At 61.9% G+C, this 19,002-nt stretch overlaps 1 protein-coding gene across 1 annotated transcript; it reads left to right on the top strand.

Moving 5' to 3' along the window:
* The first annotated feature begins 10,062 nt into the window (after window positions 1-10,062).
* ADORA2A (adenosine A2a receptor) lies at window positions 10,063-17,452 on the top strand. Its single transcript, XM_054592710.1, has 2 exons — window positions 10,063-10,385; window positions 16,546-17,452. The coding sequence occupies exons 1-2, from the start codon at window positions 10,063-10,065 to the stop codon at window positions 17,450-17,452; spliced, it is 1,230 nt and encodes a 409-aa protein (XP_054448685.1).
* Window positions 17,453-19,002: the final 1,550 nt, after the last annotated feature.

The raw sequence follows: 19,002 nt of genomic DNA on the forward strand, positions 1-19,002 counted from the left end.
GAAACCCACTGCCCCCAGGAAGTCCAAGGATGCAAGGGCAAGCCTTTGCCCACCGAGGCCCTGGAGGACTGATGCAGCTCATCCTGTGCACCAAACTGAGGCTACTCCAAGCACGTCCAGGTGCAGGGATCAAAAGTTGGTCCCCTTGTATGGCTAGGTTGGCGCCAGATGTGAGGTCATTTCCAATTCGAAGTCTCTAGAACATGGGCCTGGGCTTGGAGGGAGGCCGGTTCCTGGCCCAAGGGTCTGAGATTTCAGGGAAGTGGGAGGAGGGGCCACAGGGCCTGACTTGACACCAAAGGCTGTAAGAACAAGAGGGCCCTTGGCCCAAAATCTGGGCTGGAAGAAGCAGAGGGATCAGTGATTATTAGGGCCAGCTTCCTAGAGGCACCTCCTGAGCTGGGGAGCCAACCTCCCCCTCAGCCACTACCAGCCCAAAGCAAGAGTCAGGGAGTGAGAGCAAAGCTAGGGGCCAGCCAGGGCATGTCCCTGAGGACCCTGAGTTTTGGTAAAGAAGCTGGGCTTTGGTCTTCAGAAACCAGAGGGCCATGGAAGGAGATGCAGAGGAGTGGGCACAGGGCACTTCCTGAGTCACAGCTGGGCATGGGGGGGAAGATTACACAGGGGCACTGACCCAACCCAGTCCGGCTCTGACGATTAGGGACAGCAGAAGGGAGGACCAAAGCGGCAGGGACAGACCTGGGCACTTCTTGGAGGGGAGGGAGCGCGGACCCGGCCCGATGGGCTTCACCGGGCAGAGAGGGGGCTCCTGGGGCCGGAGACTCATCACAGGAGAGGTGGTGTGGCGCTGGAGGAGGTGTACGAACCGACAGAGCCTGGGAGAGCAAGTTAGGGCTGCGGACGGGGGCTGCAGCGCAGCCCGGGCCCTACTGTGGGCATCGTAAGACTCAGGCTGGTTATACCGGTTCCCCGCGGCCTCCCCATTGCACTCCGGGCCTCGGTTTCCCCGCGCAGCGGGGCGGGGCGGGGACAACGTGGGTCTCGGAGCCGCCTGCAGGGGGCGCCCGTGAGCGGCTCGGCTGGAGCCGGGGCCCGAGCGGCAGCCGAGACAGCGGGAGCCGGCGCGTGAGCTGCAGGTCAGCCGGGGTCCCAGTTCGGGGTACAGGCTCCTAGGGTCTCAGAGGGGCGTGGGGCCGTCGGGGGCTGCCAGGCAGGGGTAGGGGACGGACGGCTCGAGTCCCCTCCCACTGAGGGTACCCGCCGCTCCGACGCTCTTTACCCGCCGCCTGAGAGGGAGTTCACGGGCTGGGGTCCGAGTCTTGTCCGGCGGCGGCAACTGGAATGGCGGGTGCGGAGCGGCTCAGGCGTGGTCGCACATGCTAAGCGGGGCCCAGGACAGCGAGCAGACCCTCGAGGCCACCCCCAAACTGGCCCGGAAGGTGCGCAGGGGTAGGAGGGGAGGGGAAGGGGCGCGAGAGCGCAATGGCCCCAGCGGCGGGGTGTGGAGGGGGACAGACGTCCGGACGCGCAGGTGACCGGCAGAGGCCGTCCGTTGGTCCGTCTGGGCGCCACAGGCCAGCCCTAGGGCGCTCGGGGAACCTTACGGGAGCCACGCCGGGGCTGGGCAGGGCTTGGGGGCGTAGAGGCGCGGCCTGAGGGCAGGCGAATGGGACCCGGGAACCGGAGGGGGCTTCCATAGGTGGCGCAACCCGGGGCGGGGCCGGTATCGGAAGAGGCGCATTGAGCACACGCTCAGCATCCCGCACGCCCTGGGCGCCGCGAGAAGGAGGAGTCGGGACGGCCGGCTGAGCGCGGGCAAGTCCCATAAACGGTGGTGGCGGGAACCGGACTTAGGGAACCCCGGAGAGGCCGGAGGACGGGCGGGGGTGGGTCCACTCTTCGGACTGGTCCTGGCCAGCTGCCGTGCTGCCCTGAGCAGAGGTAGGAATGGCGGGAATGGTGATGGCTCTCGAGGGATTGGCGCAGGACAGGGATCAAGGAGGGGGCCGCGCGCGGACCTTGGAGCAGACATCTCTGCGTTCTGACACGACCACCCCGTTTAGGCTTTGACTTCCCTGGCTGTACAGTGGGAGATCGGGGATGGGGGGGCGGTTTGAAGCCGGAAGGCGAGTCTCCCCACCCCCCTTTCTCCAGGACTGGAATCCTGGCTGGTTCCTGGCGGAGAATTAGGCTGCCTGCCCCCGGTAGCCAGCTCTCCCTCCCCATCGTAGGCTGCGTCCAGGCCCGTTTCCACCCACAGGGCCTTGTGTTACCCTGGGACGTGGTGGTCAGGCTTCCCTCCCCGCGGCCGCTGCTCTTCAGCTGCCATGAACTCCCAGCCTCCGCACCCTCCAGAAGACTATGTCCCCTCCATGCCCCCAGAGCTGTCCCTGGGTGTCCTGGTCCAGAGGATCACGATTGGGAGCTCTTAGGAGCAGCGGTCCGGGAAGGATGCTGTGGGGTCAGGGGCTGCTGTGGCTGGGAAGGCTCTGCCCTCTAGGACAGCGCTCATCCCAGGTCTTGGCAGGTCTATGGCAGGAGCTCCCCCTGTGGCTTGTCCACCGGCAGAGGTGTCAACCCCTCCTTGCTCTGTCCTTGCCCTTTAAAATCTTCCTGGCCTGCTCAAGTCTTAGCGTCCTTCAGGCCACTGCCCCTTTATCCCCATCCCCTCATGCAGATCAGGGTCTGGGCCGAGCTGGCTCCCTTGCTCATGGCCCTGGGGAGGTGAGAGCGGCCCAGGTAGCTGGCAGGAGGTAGGCTTTGGACCAGGCTGGTCCTGGCTGGCCTCTGGGGACTTGCATGTTGCCCCCCTCATGTTGGCTTGTGGCATGCAGGTCCCCAACTGCACTCTGGTCCTGCGTCCTAGGTGCCCACAGCCTAAGAGGGCAATGGCTGGCTCCATGGACAACCCGATGGACGGGAGGTTTCGCTGCCCAAACCTGGGTCTTGGTCTTGACTCACTCCTTGGGCAGCCTTGAGCAAGTCACTCCCCCAGAATCCATCTTCTCGTGAGCGACGCTTACTGTGCAGAGTTGTGGTGGAGAGTGAATGAGAGACGGGCACTGCTGTCGGGGGCCGGAGGAGGCAGGGCAGACTCGAGGACAGCCAAGGTCCGTGCCTGAGCTGGGGAGCCCTACGGGGGGCTGTTGTTGGTCTTGTGGGATGGGGGGACAGCGCAGGGATCGCTGTTAGCAGAGGGACATGTGGACTGTAGTTGGATTGGGAGCACGCATTTGGCTTCAGGGCATTACACTCGGCAAAATTTAGGGGCTCTGGGTGGGCGTGGGCAGTGACTGCTGCGTAGGGCCACAGCCCCTTGGTGGCTCTCACCAGTGACCCCGCAGTCGCTCTTGCTTCCATCTAATTTGCCTAATTCCTGAGCCTCCTTACCCCGGATGAGCTGGAAATGCCACCCCGACCATCTTACGGCGTCTGGCTTGCCTCCCGCAACTCAAACTGGGTGCTGAAAGATGGCCAGGCAGAAAGCACAGGCAGGAGGGATGGGTGGGAAAAGGGTTTTGGGGTGTGTGTCGGCGTGCCGCGTGGACCACTGGAGTCAGGCGCTGAGTTGGTCAAAGGGGCGGGTCTAGCCCTGGCCAGGCGGCCCAGTGGGTTGGGGCATTGTCCATGCTCCAGGTTTTCGGGTTCAATCTCAGTTAGGGCACGTATGAGAGGCAACCGATCGATGTTTCTTTCTCACATCGATGCCCCTTTCTCTCACTCTCTCAAATCAATAAACATATCCATGGTGAGAATTAAAAAAGCGGGGGATGAGTCCTAGCCCCCAGTGTTGGGGTCTGGGCCCAGGAAAGCGCTGGTGGCCCCTGAGGGGTGGGGTTGCCCCGTGGTGTGGAGTTGCCTGGGCAGCAAGGGGCAGTGCCAGAGGGCGGGTCCCTGGACTGGGCCCAGATGGCAGAAGGGAAGTGGGGAATGGGCAGGAGCTCAGAGTTGAGATGCAGAAAAGAGCCCCGAGGAGACTGCTCTCCTCCTGGGCAGTGCCCGGGAGCTCCGGGTTGGGAGAAGCGGCAGTTTAGTGCCAGAGGCCCCCCACCTCAACCCACAGAGCCATGGAAGGGGCCCTTGGGCGTGGCAGCCATGGGACCTGCCGGGGACGGGAGGGTCTGGACGGAGGGCAAGCGCGGCGATCCCTGACCCGGGGAAGGAAGGGCACTCCAGCTCTCCAGGGCCCCTCAGGCCTCCTCTGACAGGCCTCCAAGCCTCACACTGGCTGTTGTCTTTGCCTGGAGTCTCTCCCTCTCTCTCCTCTCGCTTCCCTGTCCTCTGAATCCAGCCCAAGTGGCCCCTCCTCTGAGAAGACTTGCAGATTCCTTTGGGCCCAGACCCCTTTCTGTTTCAGAAAGTGCTGGGCAGGGGCGAGCACTGCCTTTTCGTGGCTCTCACCTCCGCTGCCACGCCAGGCAGCCCTGCCGAGACCCGGAGGAGCGGCCTCCTGGGTGGCACTGTGCTGGTGCCTCCCTTGTTGTCTGGGTGGGTGGTCTCTACCCAGAGCCCACCCCCCCCCACCCGGGGCTGGGATCTGTGTGCTGTCTGGCACAGGGGCCTTCACCTCTGGCCCTAAGTGGCTTCTGCAAACTGTGAGTGGGGTACGAGGGGCCACTGAGCGGGCCAAGGAGCGGGCCCAGGGCCGGGCAGCACCTGGCCCAGCCATAGGCGGAGCTGCAGTTGGTCTGGCTAACCCTCCCGCCCTCTCCCTTCAGCCTCCAGGGCCGCATCGCCCCACGCCCAGGGCCCCCAGGGCTGTCTGCCCCTCTCCTGCCCTCAGCGCGGCCAGCCTCCGGGGAGCCCCAGCGGCTGCAGCAGCACTGCCCTAGAGCCGGCCAGCCGCTGCCAGGGTCCCCCGCCAGGCCGCAGAGTCTGCATTCTCAGGGCCATCCAGAGGCACCCCCCGCCCCCACAAGCCCCCTCTTCAGGCATCAAGTGCCTGCCTCCCTGCCACTCGAGGGCTCTCCTGACCCAGGTCTGGGTGCACCGCACCCCCTGTGGCTTGCAGTACACAGCGCGAGGAGCCTCGCACAGACGGAAGCCTCTTCCGCAGGGTCTCAGGAAGCTTTGGATCGAGCAGGGCTGGGGCCCTGCCTGGGTTCCTTCCACCTAAGGGTGGGCACCCAGCACCTTGTGTTGAGGAGTGGCCGGGGGGTGTCGGGTGAGGTGGCCAGGGAGCCAGGTGAGTGGCCACCTCAGGCCAGGACAAGGGGGGCCGGCGGCCTGTCTGGCATCTGGCCTGGATGGGAGGGGATTCTGGGCGTCCAATGTCCAATGAGGGGAAGGGGGACAGGCCCTGCAGCCCCGGGGCTGGTGTTGTGGAGTCTGCTCTGGGGGCCTGGCTCTGCGCAGGCAGCCGGCTCTCTACCCTATTCCTGCCCACATCCTGCCTCCAGGGGCTGTGAGCTGCAGCCACGCTCTCAAGGGGCAGTGGGGGAGGGGGCACAGACTGCACTAAGTTCCTGAAGTGGGAGCCACCAGCAGCCCTGCAGGGAGCGGGGGAGGGAGGGGAGAAGCAGAATGTACTTGGTGGCCGCTCACCTCTAAGCAGCACCGGAAAACACCTGCCAAGAAAAGAGAGGCTTGGGGGTTCCCTGGGCCCTAGGCTTCTGGGAGGCTCATGCCCAGGCCTTGGCCCCACCAAGGACCAGTTATGGCAGAGCCAGCTGAAGGCTTGTGGTTGGGAGCAAAAGCTGAGCTGCCTGTGTCACCGTTTCTTCTTTGCTTGTTGTTGTTGCCGCTCTCTGACTGAGCTCCCGTGAGAGAGGCGTCGGTGCTCTCGATCTGCCTTCCACGTTGCCCAACGAGCTCCCTACAGAGCTCGTCGCTTTAGACGTTTCTGTGAGAATTTCTCCGTGTGGTCTTCAGATCCCCAGTTGCGCTCCTGAAACACATCAGGACGATTGCATTCTCTGTCTCAGTCCCTCTGTTTTCATTTCTGATACGATTTCTTGACTTGATAGTAAGCTTTGATGTTATTTACTGTTCATGTGTGCCTGTTCTTTTTTCATTAATGCCGATTGATTTGTAAGTTCTCGGTCTTGTTTATGAAGGCTATTCCTTTCTTTATCTTTTCGAAGATCGTAAAGACTTTGAAAATCACCTGGGTGGCAGCTGGCTCTCAGGGCAGTCTCACAGGACACATCCTTCTTCAAGGCCCCCTGCTGTTGGCTCAGGGCCCTGCTGGAGGCAGGCCCAGCAGCAGGCGATACAGAGCTCCCTGTGGTCCAGCAGCTGCCTGGCACTAAATAGGTATTTAGGAAGCATTTGTTAGGCAAGAGTAGTGGAGGGTACTAAGGCTGGGATTCTGGAACCCAGGAATGGGCCCAGTGTGGCTGCGACAGGTCTGAGTCGCGAGTTGGGTTTGGTGTGTTGCCCTTGGCCACACCCAAGGGCAGATGTGCAGGGTCCTGCCTGGAAGCTGGTAGGTACCTCCATCCAGCAGGCTTGGGCGGGGACGGGGCAGGGGGGCAGCTGCCATCTGCACATGTGTACAGAAAGCCCTCACTAGTCTGGCATCCAAAGAGCCAGAATTGGGCCAGGAAATATGTGGGTTTTGATTAAATGGAGTTTTAATTAAAGTGGCCAGGCCCGTGAGGGTGAGGAGGGAGGCAGGGAGACGCGCCGTCAGGGTCCGACTGCTGGGACTCCCGCGGAGCTGCCCTTCCAGGGCTCTCACGCACGGTCCCCGCGAGGTTTCTAGTTTGTACGGGACAGCTTCTGACCTCCGCTCCGTCCCCAGCAAGGGACCATCACAGGGAAATAACACATGATTAATATTTTATTTCCCCTCTGGGCTAGCAACAGAAGACTCGAGGATTAATTAGATGGACACAGCCAACAGAGAGGATTAGGAAATTGCCAGGCCCTGGACCCACCCCCGCTCCGCAAGGGCTCCTGACCTTCCTGTGGCTCCCGGAAGCCTCCGAGGGGAGGGAGGCAGGGAGGGCCCAGGAGGCCCCAAGACATCTTCCTGCCGCTGTATTTTCCATGGGCATTTCCCCTGCTCGATTCCACCCTTTTATGTTGTAAGGCCGGCTGAGGTCATTAGCTTCCTCACCTGTGACATGAGGTTCCCCGGTGCAATGAGAACACAGGCCACCCCCAACGCCCCTGTCAGGCCGCACGAGCAAGTTAGGAAGGTCTGGAGTACAGGCCATGTGCCCAGGCAGCCAGCCCCTTGGGGAACACAAGGTTTGGTGGCTCTGTGGTGGCTGGAGACCCGTCTCAAACTGACTGACTGTGTGCAATGATTCCTAATTCCTGTCAGTGAAATATTATTAGCTTGAAACTGACCATAATGGGAACATTTACACCACAAAAGCCTGGCAAAGGCCACAAGTCACGGTGTCCCCACCCCCAGGCCGATGTGTCTGCCTAAGGCTGGGAAGTCTCTCACTGTGTGCCCAGGCAGCCTTCCGGGACCCGGCCAGCAGGGCATTAGGCCTGTTTTTAGCTCCTTGCAAGGGGGACCTGGGCAGGAGGATCTGTTGCCACCAGTGAGACTTGGGGGCAGGGGCATCCCAGGCCTGGCGGCAGCAGGAAGGCAGTTCCAGTTCAGTCAGGGTGTTGGTATCGGGTGCTACTCCGCACGGGAGCCCAGAACGCAGAGGGCGGTGGGGGGACCCTGAGGACGGGGGTGTGCGGGCAGGCACCCGGGGCTGCTGGGGAGCTTCCCCGGGCAGAGGGCTGGGTGAGGTCCCTGGAAGGCTCTTCCACACTGGGCACCTGGCCCCTACGGAGCCAGCCTGGCACACAGGGCAGGTGTTGGCGGTGTGACTCAGCCCCGAGGAATTGCGGTGCATATTTTGGCCAGGTGGACCGTGGGTGGCCCCACATCGGCTGCCTCTAGGCAGGGCCCTCCGGCTCTGCACGACGGTCTGGGGCCAAGTGCGGTTTCTAGCCTGCACCAGCTGCCGCGGCGGAGGTTGTGACGCCTCTCAGTGCAGACTCTCCAGGACAGGCCATGCTGGGGTCAGGAGGATGGCAGGCGGCTGCAAGGAGCCCAGGAGGGAGTGGGCAGCTCACGGGTGCTGGGAGGCTCCCAGGGGCGCGCTGGGCTTAGCTGCGCCTGATTAGTCAGGGGCCTGCTGCTGCCGCTGCCGCCACTGCTGTGCCAGGGAGGCCACAGCTGGGAGGCAGACCTGGGCCTATTGCCTCCTTCTGCGGAACAGAGACGAGACCCCAGACACAGAGCCTCTTACATGGGGGCCCCTGATGAATGCTGCTCTCTGGCTGTAGGCTGGGAGCACCGGGGGACGCTGTGTGAGCAGGGATGGCATCGGGAGACTTCGCCTGGGCTGCCTCTGCACGTGACTCACTCTGTGAGCCGCTGGCTGACAGACACCCTGTGCATAGCAGGGGCTCGGTGGGACTTGTCTGTGCCCCTTGGTGCCGAGTCTGGGAGAAGACACAGGCTGTGGGAACCCCTGGGATTTGCAGGAGCCAGGCCTCCCCTCCTCCTCTCCTCCCCCCACCCCGGGGTGGGTGCACTTCTCCCAGCCTCCTAGTGGGCATGGGGAATGCCCCTTGGGCTCTAGCCACCTGAGGCGCATCAAAGTCGGAAGGAACTTGAGGCTTATCGATTGCAGACCTCTGTCACCTGGCAGACAGAGCGGGGGTAGCCTGGCCCTTTGAACACGGTGAGCGAATCTCTTCCAAGGTCACAGGCCCACTCCGTGCCTCGTTTCTCGGAGATAGGGAGCGTGCAGCCCCCAGGGTCCATGTGCAGGTAAAGGCTGCGGGCCTCCTGTCCCTGGCAGGCGGCAGCTGCTGCCCATGCGCACCTGGGACCCCACGAGAGTCTGGGGCTGGTGGGGGACGGATTTGGCATTGGGACACACCGTGAGCACACATGAGCGTGACAGGTTGGGACAAGGCAGTGGGAAGAGGTCTGGGGGCAGGCGGAGGAACGGAGACCGTCTCACAAGCTCAAGGGAGCGCACAGGGTTTGGGTTGGGGGGGCCCAGACCTGTGCCTCTGCCCCTAAGGGGTGTTGACAGTTCCTTACATCTCTATGGCATTTTGGCTCTGAGGAAGCCTTTTCACTGAAAAATGTTATGTCCTTCTCATAGAATCATGGGTGACAGCCGAAATGGCTCCCAGAGGCTATGTGGGGCCCAGCCTCCTCACATATCAATGGGGAAACTAAGGCCCAGAAAGGAAAAACACTTGTCCACAGCCCCCCAGCGGGTCTTGGCTGAGGGCCCCGCTTTCTGCCCGGCAACAGACTGAGCTCAGTCTGTCCTGGTGTCAGCCAGGCAGAGAGGCTGGGGAGCGGCGTGGGAGGAGGGAGGTGAGGTTGCTGCCCCGCCCAGATGTGCAATCAGCCAGCGGGGGCTGCTAAGGGGCGGGCTCCCTCTGTGCCTGTTCCACCGCCCTGTGTGCACCCCTGGTGAGGCAAGAGGGCTTGTCTGCTGGCGGTGGGAGACAGGACCAGGCAGCCTCCCCAGTCCTTCCAGATGGGGGCTCTAGGGGTCCTTGAGCCTGCTCCTGGCCTGGACAGTGTAGGGAGGCACTGGTAGTCCCCAGAGAGCTCTCGGGGGATGGCACTGACTGAGGCGGGCTGACAGACAGGGTGGGTGGGCCTGGGAGAGCCCAAGAGGCGAGGGGGCCTTTCCAGGACAGTCACGGGTGGCAGCGAGCTCAGGGCCAGGAGGGGAATAGGGCAGCCACAGAAGGCTTGAGAAGCTGAGCATGGGGCACTAGCACGAGTGACTAACTGTGAAAGACTCCCAGCTGCCCTAGAGAAAGCCAGAGCCCAGCCTGAGGGCCTCTGCCGGGAACCTGCGGCTGCGCCCGTGCTGCAGTGGTCCAGCTCCTCACGCGGTTTCTCCTCCGGCAGGTGCCTCGGGAACTTTGAAGCTGCGCTGAGCCACGATGCCGCCAGAACTTCCGGAGGGGGCCTGGATTCTGGGGACTCCGAACCAGCTGTGCAGAAGCCCTTAGGGAGCCCCCCTTCGCCAGCAGGCACGCTCTTGGCTCCTGTTAGGAAGGGGCTCGGGGGCCTGGACAGGGCCGGCTGCGCTGCAGCTATGGACCGTGAGCTGGCCCGGCCCGCGTCCTCGCCGACTCTGTCTGTCTGCGGCCACGCCCGCCATGGGCTCCTCGGTGTACATCGTGGTGGAGCTGGCCATCGCCGTGCTGGCTGTCCTGGGCAATGTGCTGGTGTGCTGGGCTGTGTGGCTGAACAGCAACCTGCAGAACGTTACCAACTACTTCGTGGTGTCACTGGCGGCAGCCGACATCGCAGTGGGGGTCCTTGCCATCCCCTTTGCTATCACCATCAGCATAGGGTTCTGTGCCGCCTGCCACAGCTGCCTCTTCTTTGCCTGCTTCGTCCTGGTCCTCACACAGAGCTCCATCTTCAGCCTCCTGGCCATCGCCATTGACCGCTACATCGCCATCCGCATCCCACTCCGGTGAGCTAGGGGCCGGGGCTGCCCGCGTTCGCTTCCCAGGCGCAGCTCGTGCTGGGTTCACAGATGGGCAGAGGCTGCCTGAGCTGGGGTCTGGTCTGTGTCTCTGCTCACGTTGAGCCCAGGGTCAGGATTTGGTCTGTGGTGTCACTGTGTTGAGGGATAGGGCCATGGAGCCCAGTCTGGGGCTGCCTAGGCTTGGCACGTCGCCAGCAGTCGTACCACTCTGGCCAGTCCTTGTGGGCACAGGGTACCCTGGCCCTTCCCCCGGTGTGGAGGCTGCCATGCTCTGGCTGCTGGCAGATGTGCGTGGCCCAGGCCTGGGCAGCGTGTCTGGCTGTTCTCCACACGGCGAGATGCTGGGGTGGGCGGGGCACCATGGGAAACCACAGGGCCTCAGATCTAGGCGCGCGCCACCCGCCTCCTCCAGCTCCTCTGGGCAGGCCTCAAGGCTTGCGCGTTAGGAAAATGATCCAGAGAGGGGAAGTGAGTTGGCCCAATGCCACAGTGAGTCATTTGAACCTATATGCAAATTCTGTGCTCCTTAGGTCACCAGCCTGTGCAGCAGGGCTGGCAGAGGGGTTTTCTACAGTCAGTCTTTTGTGAAGTGACTTCAGCCACTTATTGTGTAAGTGAAGTCCTTCCCTGGGGTTAAGTTTACTTAGGACAGCCTCCACCTACCCAGCCAAGGATGAGGCCAGGAAGTGTCCCTCCCCAGGGGCACCCTGGGGCCTCCAGCCCCACCTCTTTGCTCCTCTACCCTGGAGGCGGCCTGGGTGGCTGCAGGCTCTCAGGGAGGTCTCAGAGGAGGTCGCCCCATCCCTATGGTGAAGTTTCCCAAGCAGGCGGGCGCCTACCTAGGAGGGCACTGGAGGGAGCCTCAGAGGAGGCTCAATGAGCAAATGGAAATTTCGCGTGTCGAACCCAAGGGGGCCCTTAGAGGTCATTTCCTCCCCTTTTCTGGATGGAAAATGAGGGCCAGAGAGGGAGCTAGCCCTCAGGGCCACACAATGAGTTGGTAGCGCAGCTGGAACTGGGCCTGGGAAGAAACGTGGCCCGCCACCCACTGTGACTTCAGTCTTTGGGGAGCTGGGTCACAGGGTGTCCCTAGTCTCCCAGAACTTGTACCAGATGACCATTCCTGTCACCTGACTCTGAGAGGAAATCAGGCACCCTTGTCATGCTTCTCAGATGAGAAGAGGGCCCCGGGCCACATGTGGCCTGGGATGCTCTGAGTCTCAGGCGAGCCTTGGACCCCTGTCAAAACAGAGGGCTGGCCACAGTGGTAGAGCAGAAGCCAGAGTCCAGGCTCCAAATGCAGAGGCGCGTCCATGGGCTCCCAGCATGACTGGAGAGCCAAGGATGGGCGTCCACCACAGGGCAGGCGGGGCGTAGGCCGGGCCGGCCGGCAGGAAAGCAGAGGGCTCACTTTCACTTTCTCCCTGACTTAGAGGGCTGCGGCGCTCTAGAGAGAGACCAAGGCTGCTGGTCGCAGTGGGACGGGCCTCGGCTTCTTTTTCTTATTCTGTTTTCTTAATCAAAAGAGTGGCTCCCTGATGCAGGTGGGTGGGACACGCCGTGTGACTGTGGAAAGTCAGCTGTCCCACCCCCCGCCCGCCCCCCCCAGCCCACTTCCTCATCCGTAAGAGGGACGGGCCTCTCCAAGCTCACCAAGGTGCTGTGAGGGATGGGAGGGACAGGGCCCTGAGGAGGGCGGGCGGAGCGGGGCAGGTGTGGATCAGCTCTTTCTGGAGCTGCCAGAGGTCAGAGCCGAGCCCCAGGATGGAGCCGTGTGCCCGCCCCCCCCCGCCCCCCCCTCACCCCCGGCACCGACGCCTGGGGTCTTCAGAACGGGGCCTGGTCCCGCCCGGACCTTGGCCGTTAGAACTCCACTTGATAAAGCTTTGGCAGGCCAGCCTGGGTCTCTTGGATCAGGAAGCTGATAGAGATGAGGAAGAGGATGCTGCTCAGCCTTCCCCGTCACAGTTGCCAGAGGATGTTAGTGCAGCAGCGTCTCCTTTGATCCTGCCGCAGGCATTGTGGCCCTCCTGTCCTCAGGGAGAAGCCAGAGCAGGAGCAGGAAAAGGGTCTCCTGACACAGGTGACTCCAGGGTCCTTCACGCTGGTCCCGGCTCCCTTGGGTCCGTCCACCTTCCTACCCCTCGAGAGCCCTGGGCCGGTGGCGGCCAGGGAGGGCAAGGCCCACGAAGGTGTCCTTGTGGGGCTGGGCGGCACACCAGGGCCCAGAGCTGTGGGCGGCCCTGTGGCCACTGCCTGGCTGGGCTGCTGCTCCTGCCCCCCACTTTGTCCCCTTCCCGCTGGGAGCGCAGCCCCCTCCCACGTCATTTCCCACTCGTCCGTCCCGGTGGCTGCGGTGAGGCCTGGCCTCTGACCCACGCTCTGGTGCCTAACCCCAGGCCTGCACCACGCTCTCTCTCCCCTTTCTCGTTCTCTCTCCCGCTCCCTGCCTCCCTCCCTTCCTTTCTTTCCTGCTAGAATCCAGTTGCAGAAAAATCTGTGCGCTCCTTCCCAGGTGCAGAGTCTACTCGGGAAACCGATGAGAATAGAGCCAGGGCCGAGGCAGAGGCGGCCGCCAGAGTGCTGAGCAGCCAGGACCACAGGCTTTCCTCGCCCAGGGAACTTTCCTCCCCGTCGCCTCCTGTCCCTCACGTTAGCCCCCAGTGAGCAGCCTCCCTCCTCAGGATGTAGGCTGAGTTACATCTTGGGGCAATAGTTGATGCAAAGGCCTGAAGTCATACATGGAGGATCACCCCATGGGGACAAAACCTGCATGCCCTGGCTTATAAGGAGGGCAGGGTCAGGAGCGAGGGCTCCCTGGAGGTGGTGATGCTGACAGGTCTTGCAGGGGGCGGTGGGGGGGAGGGTGCAACAGCAGGGGTCCAGGCCTGGGCAGAGGCCCCAGGAAGGAATGAGCCCATGGGTGAGAGGTGGTGGAGACAGAAGAAAAGGCAGGCAGGGAAGTGTGAGGTCCGCTCAGGCCTGCCGGTGCCCAGGGTGGCATTTGGTCAGTGGCTCTTCAATCTTGGATCACTGGCTCCTCTGCCCAACTAAGGAAGCTGCCTTTCTCAGGACACGGCAAAGGCCCACGAAGCCCCACCTGCGGCTGTGGGGGGTATTCTCGGATCCTGGAGCGAGCCCTCCCTCAGTCGCAGGGGGCTCCTAGGAAGGGGCAGCCTGTGAGCTGGAAGACACTGGGAGGCAGCGGTACCCCCAGGTGTGGCCAGTGGCTCTGACACCCACTTCCTACGGCACCTCTGGGCTCCCTGGGACATGCTAGACGGCCATGTCCCCCCTTCCACCAGACAGTCTACGGCTAGGGCCCGGGAGGCCAGGACGTGCCTGCTCTGAGGCACAGGTGCAGCCCAGAGGGTGCTGCCGGGTCAGCCGGCGGTTCTGCCAGGGTTCCGTTTGGGCCCTCGTGCTTTCCTGGCTCCTCAGGGCCTTAAGCCTGAGTGCTTTCTTTTGAATAACAAAGCAAATCTGTTTGGTGTTTTAAAAAATAAATAATACCACCCTGGCTGGTGTGGCTCAGTGGATTGAGCACTGGCCTGCAAACCAAAAGGTTGCCGGTTCAGTTCCCAGTCAGGGCACCTGCCCGAGGGGCCAGCCAGGTCCCCAGGTGGGTGTGCAAGAGGCAACCATGCATCTCATGCACCGATGTTTCTCTCCCTCTTTCTCCCTCGCTTCCCCTCTCTCTACAAAAGTAAATAAATAACACCCGTGGATACAAAAACCTGGGACCACTGAAACATCAAAAAAGAACAAAAGTGTATTTGGTGAGAAGTTGTCCCCCTTTCCCTTGCCGCACCGCCACGTCCCTGCCTGGAGGGCAGTCTCGGGAACCCTCACAGACAATCTTTGCGCACTTAGGCAAGCGCTGTTAACGTGTGTTTTGTCCCCACAGGGGGCGTTTTTTGAGAATGCAGTGGCAGGCTGTCCCTCGACAACTGGACAGAACGGCGATTTCAGGCCATGTCCCATGTCCCCAGAAGCCTCCAGCCCGGCCCTGGCGTCCCCCCGGTCTTCATTCCGTTAAACGTCACCACGCCCCTCTCCGCCCCTGCAGCCCTGCTTCTGTACTTGCCGTGGAACGTGGCAAGGGGCCTGCTGCTGCCCAACAGTCTGAAAATCCAAAAAGCATGTGGCCTCTAGGGTCCTCTGCTCCGTCCCCGTAACTGTTCTTTCTTCTTGATTGCCCCGTGTGCCAGTCAGGTCCCCGCGGCCTGAGGCCGCCCGTTTCTCCTGTGGGCAGCTCAGCTGGCAGGCTCTCACCTTAAGCCTCGCTGCGGTCCCTCCCTGTGACTCCCACCCACTGACTCTGCACTCTGCCCCCTGGGCTGGTGCTCACAGGTCCCAGCGTCTTCGTCACCCTCTACAGATGAGGGAACTGAGGCTTAGAGAGGCAGGATGGCAGGAACGCCAGGGAGGGAGATGCTTTTCCCTGGAAAATGTTAACATTAAAAGGGCATCTATTGAATGAGAATATATAAATTCAAATTAAGAGTACAAAAATACACTTCCTGGCACAGAGCAAGTGCTGTGTAAATATTAAATGCAAAAGGAAGAAGAGAAAGAAAAGCCCACGGCTTTGTATTTGAGGCTCCAGAGTACGAGCGCTCTTGGTAGCAATGGGCAAGTCCGCGGCCCTCTTCCCGCACAGCCCTCCCTGCTGTGGGCGCCAGGCCCCGGGGTGGGGCCGTGCAGCTCCTGGGAACGGCCCTGCCCGGTTACTGTTTACATCCAGAAAGTTTCAGAATTGACAGACTTACCTTGGCCTGAGTTGCCTCTGGGCTCCTGAACATCCAGAGCAAGTCTGTGTCTCTGCTTGGGCCTGTGTCCCCACCTCTACAATGAGGGCTAGATAAGAGGTCTGAGGTCACCAGGTTTTCGTTGTAGTTTTCTTAATTTGAATTCGTTGACAAAATTTAAACCTTGGGAGATTTTACCCAGAAAATCAGCTCCCCAGCCCCTCCCGAGATGCAGCAGCTCTGGGCACAGTGTGCAAGGCAGCGAGGGGCGAGGGGCAAGGGGCGTGGGGCGCGCACTGCCTCCTGCGCGCGGGGTGGACGCCCTGCCAGCCTGCCTTGAACACTTGCTACCTGTAGGCCCCTGTGCTTGCCCCCCACGGTCTAGATGGTTTCTGTGGACGATTGCAGTCCTGGAATTAAGCGCAGCACATTCTCCCTGCGCCTGCTGTGTCCCTGTTTGCAGGAGAGGCTGCACCGGGGCCCCAGCTGCGGGGCCCAGGTGGGGCAGGGATTAGCTGCGCCTCAGCAGGAGGCTTCTCTGAGGAGGAGCCTGGCCCGAGCCTGAAGAGCGGGCGGGGTTTCCGAGGTGGGGGGGGGGGCGGGCAGTCGGGTGTTACCACAGGAGGTCATCCCTCAGAGGTCGCTGAGTCACCTTCCTCAGTTAGAGGACTTTTTGGTGCTTTTAATAAAATCTGTGCCACTTCTCCTGGGGACCTGGGGTAGCTTCCTGGCCAGCAGATCAGGCCACTCCCCGAGTGTGGGGCCGCGTCTGGCTCTCCAGAGCAGTGATTTTCAACCAGTGTACCGCAAGAATTTTTAAAACATGCAATACCTGAATTTGGAGGGGAAAGAGGGGGTTTCATTTGGCTTGGGACCTCCACCCCTCCTTTATCCCCTGTGCCGCCTCTCTCTGGGGGCTTCTAGAGACTCCAAAGTCCAGTGGGGAAGGAAGAGCACTGAGTATGAGAAGTGGGAATCTCATACTCTGTGAGACAGGTCTGGTCTGGCTGCTTCTGCCTCTGGCCAGTGAGTCCACCCTCCTGACCTGTTGCCACTCTAAAGGGAAACCTGTTCCAGCATCAGTACAATCAACGAGGAGGTGATAATGCCTCCCCTCCCCGCCCCCCCCCCCCAAATCATCACTTACTAATTTCCTCAAACGAGGACTACCTGTAACACTACTCAACAGTCACCTGAACGTCTGCACAGAGGCTTCCCTTTGCAGGGTGCCTGCCCACCTGTACCTCCTGTGAGGTCCAAGGCGAGGCTTGGCCCACCACTTAGCAGAAGAGGTCACTGAGGCTAGGAGTCAGGAAGGGACGCTTGGGTTTCTGATGCTTGGCTCTGCCCAGTCCTGGTTTCTCAGGCCTCTGACGCTGGTCCCCTCTCCCCAGGTACAATGGCTTGGTGACCGGTGCAAGGGCCAAGGGCATCATTGCCGTCTGCTGGGTGCTCTCCTTCGCCATTGGCCTGACGCCCATGCTCGGCTGGAACAACTGCGGGAAGCCGAAGGAGGACAGAAACCACTCGCAGGAGTGCCGGGAGGGCCAGGTGGCCTGTCTCTTTGAGGACGTGGTCCCCATGAACTACATGGTGTACTACAACTTCTTCGCTTGTGTCCTGGTGCCCCTCCTGCTCATGCTGGGCATCTACCTGCGCATCTTCCTGGCAGCCCGGCGGCAGCTGAAGCAGATGGAGAGCCAGCCTCTGCCGGGGGAGCGGACTCGGTCCACGCTGCAGAAGGAGGTCCATGCGGCCAAGTCGCTGGCCATCATTGTGGGGCTCTTTGCCCTCTGCTGGCTGCCCCTGCACATCATCAACTGCTTCACCTTCTTCTGCCCTCAGTGGGGCCACGCGCCCCTCTGGCTCATGTACCTGGCCATCATCCTCTCCCACTCCAATTCCGTTGTGAATCCCTTCATCTACGCCTACCGCATCCGTGAGTTCCGCCAGACCTTCCGAAAGATCATCCGCAGCCACATCCTGAGGCAGCGGGAGCCCTTCAAGGCAGGTGGCACCAGTGGCCGGGCCTTGGCAGCTCACAGCAGCGATGGAGAGCAGATCAGCCTCCGCCTCAATGGCCACCCTCCTGGGGCCTTGGCCAACGGGAGCGCCCCCCATCCTGAGCGGCGGCCCAATGGCTACGCCCTGGGGCTGGTGGGTGGAGGGGGTGCCTGTGAGTTCCATGGGGACACGGGCCGCCCAGACGTGGAGCTGCTCAGCCACGAGCTCAGGGGAGCATGCCCAGAGTCCCCTGGCCTCGAGGGCCCCCTGAGCCAGGATGGAGCAGGAGTATCCTGACGAGCCACCGAGTTTGCCCCTTCCTAAGGGAAGGAAGTCTTTCTCTTTCTGGTTGGTGGAACCAGTCACGGTGGGAGAAGAGTACATGTGCTGGGAGACCCTCCTCGTGGCTGGCTCCCACTTTGGACTGAGGAGGGAGCCCTGGCTGGCACAGCATGAGGCCCAGCCCGAAGGGTTTCGAGTCCAAGGAAGTGGACGTTTCATGCTGAGAGACCCGGCATCAGGCCAGGACCCCAGCACCAGAGCATCTAGGCCGGGCAAGGCCCGGTCCCCGCTCCGGAAGCATCTAGAAGTGCTGCCTTGTCTTCTGCAGAGCAGCTGCGGCAGAGCAGGCTGTCTGGCCCTGAGGCTGGGGGGTGGCCCCGACAGGCCCCCGCCACACACCCTGCCCTCCCGAGATTTTCCCAGGGCTCAGGGGCTGCTGTGCCCGGACGTGGCATGTGATATATTTTCCAGGAGGAAATGTAAGCGTGAAGATATTCTTTTTTTATTGTCCCTCCCTGGCTGCAGGGTCTGTCGTCGGCCCTGGTGCTAACCTGGCATCAGGAGTCGGCCGGGGGAGCCCCAGGCAGCCCTGTCCCACTGCTGTCAGCTGCTGTGTCCCTCTCACGCCCTCAGCCGCAGGGCCGACTTTTGGGGCGATTGAGTTGGGCGGGAGGGTGCAGAGCTGCAGCGGGTCAGGGCCAGCGAGTGGGCTCAAGCGGGGGAGGCCCGGCCAGCTGGCGGCCAGGGGTGACCTGGGGCGCTCAGAGCTGCCCAGACAGAGGCCCTGCCTAACTGCCTTTCTCTCTGAAGGGAATGTCTTTTTCCTGAGATAAAATAAAAATTGAGCCATGTTGTGTTTTAAGCTTGTCCAATGAGAATGGCGTCTGAGTTCCTTTCCCTGCTCTGCAGCCAGGCCTAGCACATACATGCAGATGCGTGCCTACGTGTGGGCAGACACCCTGCCTGCCTGGGGCTTCCCAGGCTCCCGTCCTGTGAGCAGACAGACTGCTTGCTGGACCAGAATCCAAACACGCATGCGCAGCCCCCACGACCAGGTCCGGTGAGAGGGGGCTGAGGGAGGAGGGGCTTTGCCGGTTGCTCTCCCTCCAGACACCGCTGACCCCCCCAGCCCCAGGCATTCCCTCAGAGGAGGGCTGGCTCCTCCCTCCCTCACTACCTTCCTGAAGTCCTTTAAGATCTCTGTTACTTCTGTGCCGTGCCCCACCAGCCCCCTGCCCTGCTCCACCCCGCAGCCAGAGGCCGCCGGGGGGACCTGGAGAGAGACCTGGGCTGGAGTTCAACTGCCCTCCCCTGGAGCCACCCGCCTCCTTCTCCCAACAAAGAAATCTGTGAGGAGCAGGTGTTTCCTGCCCTCGCGCCCATTCAGGCACCTCGCCCAAGGAGTGATGCCATCCGGGGGGAGGCGCGCAGCCCTCGGACAGGCTCGGGGTGAGTGTCCGCTCCGCGGGTAGCCCTCATACCACGTCGTTTGGTAGGTGGCTGGACAAGAGAGATGAAACTGCCCTTCTCAAACAGAAAGGTTTAGTATAGCTAGTAAGACGCAG

This window comes from Pteronotus mesoamericanus, unplaced genomic scaffold (assembly GCF_021234165.1).
Source record: "Pteronotus mesoamericanus isolate MK-2021 breed Mesoamerican mustached bat unplaced genomic scaffold, CSHL_Meso_final scaffold_371, whole genome shotgun sequence".
NCBI lineage: Eukaryota > Metazoa > Chordata > Mammalia > Chiroptera > Mormoopidae > Pteronotus > Pteronotus mesoamericanus.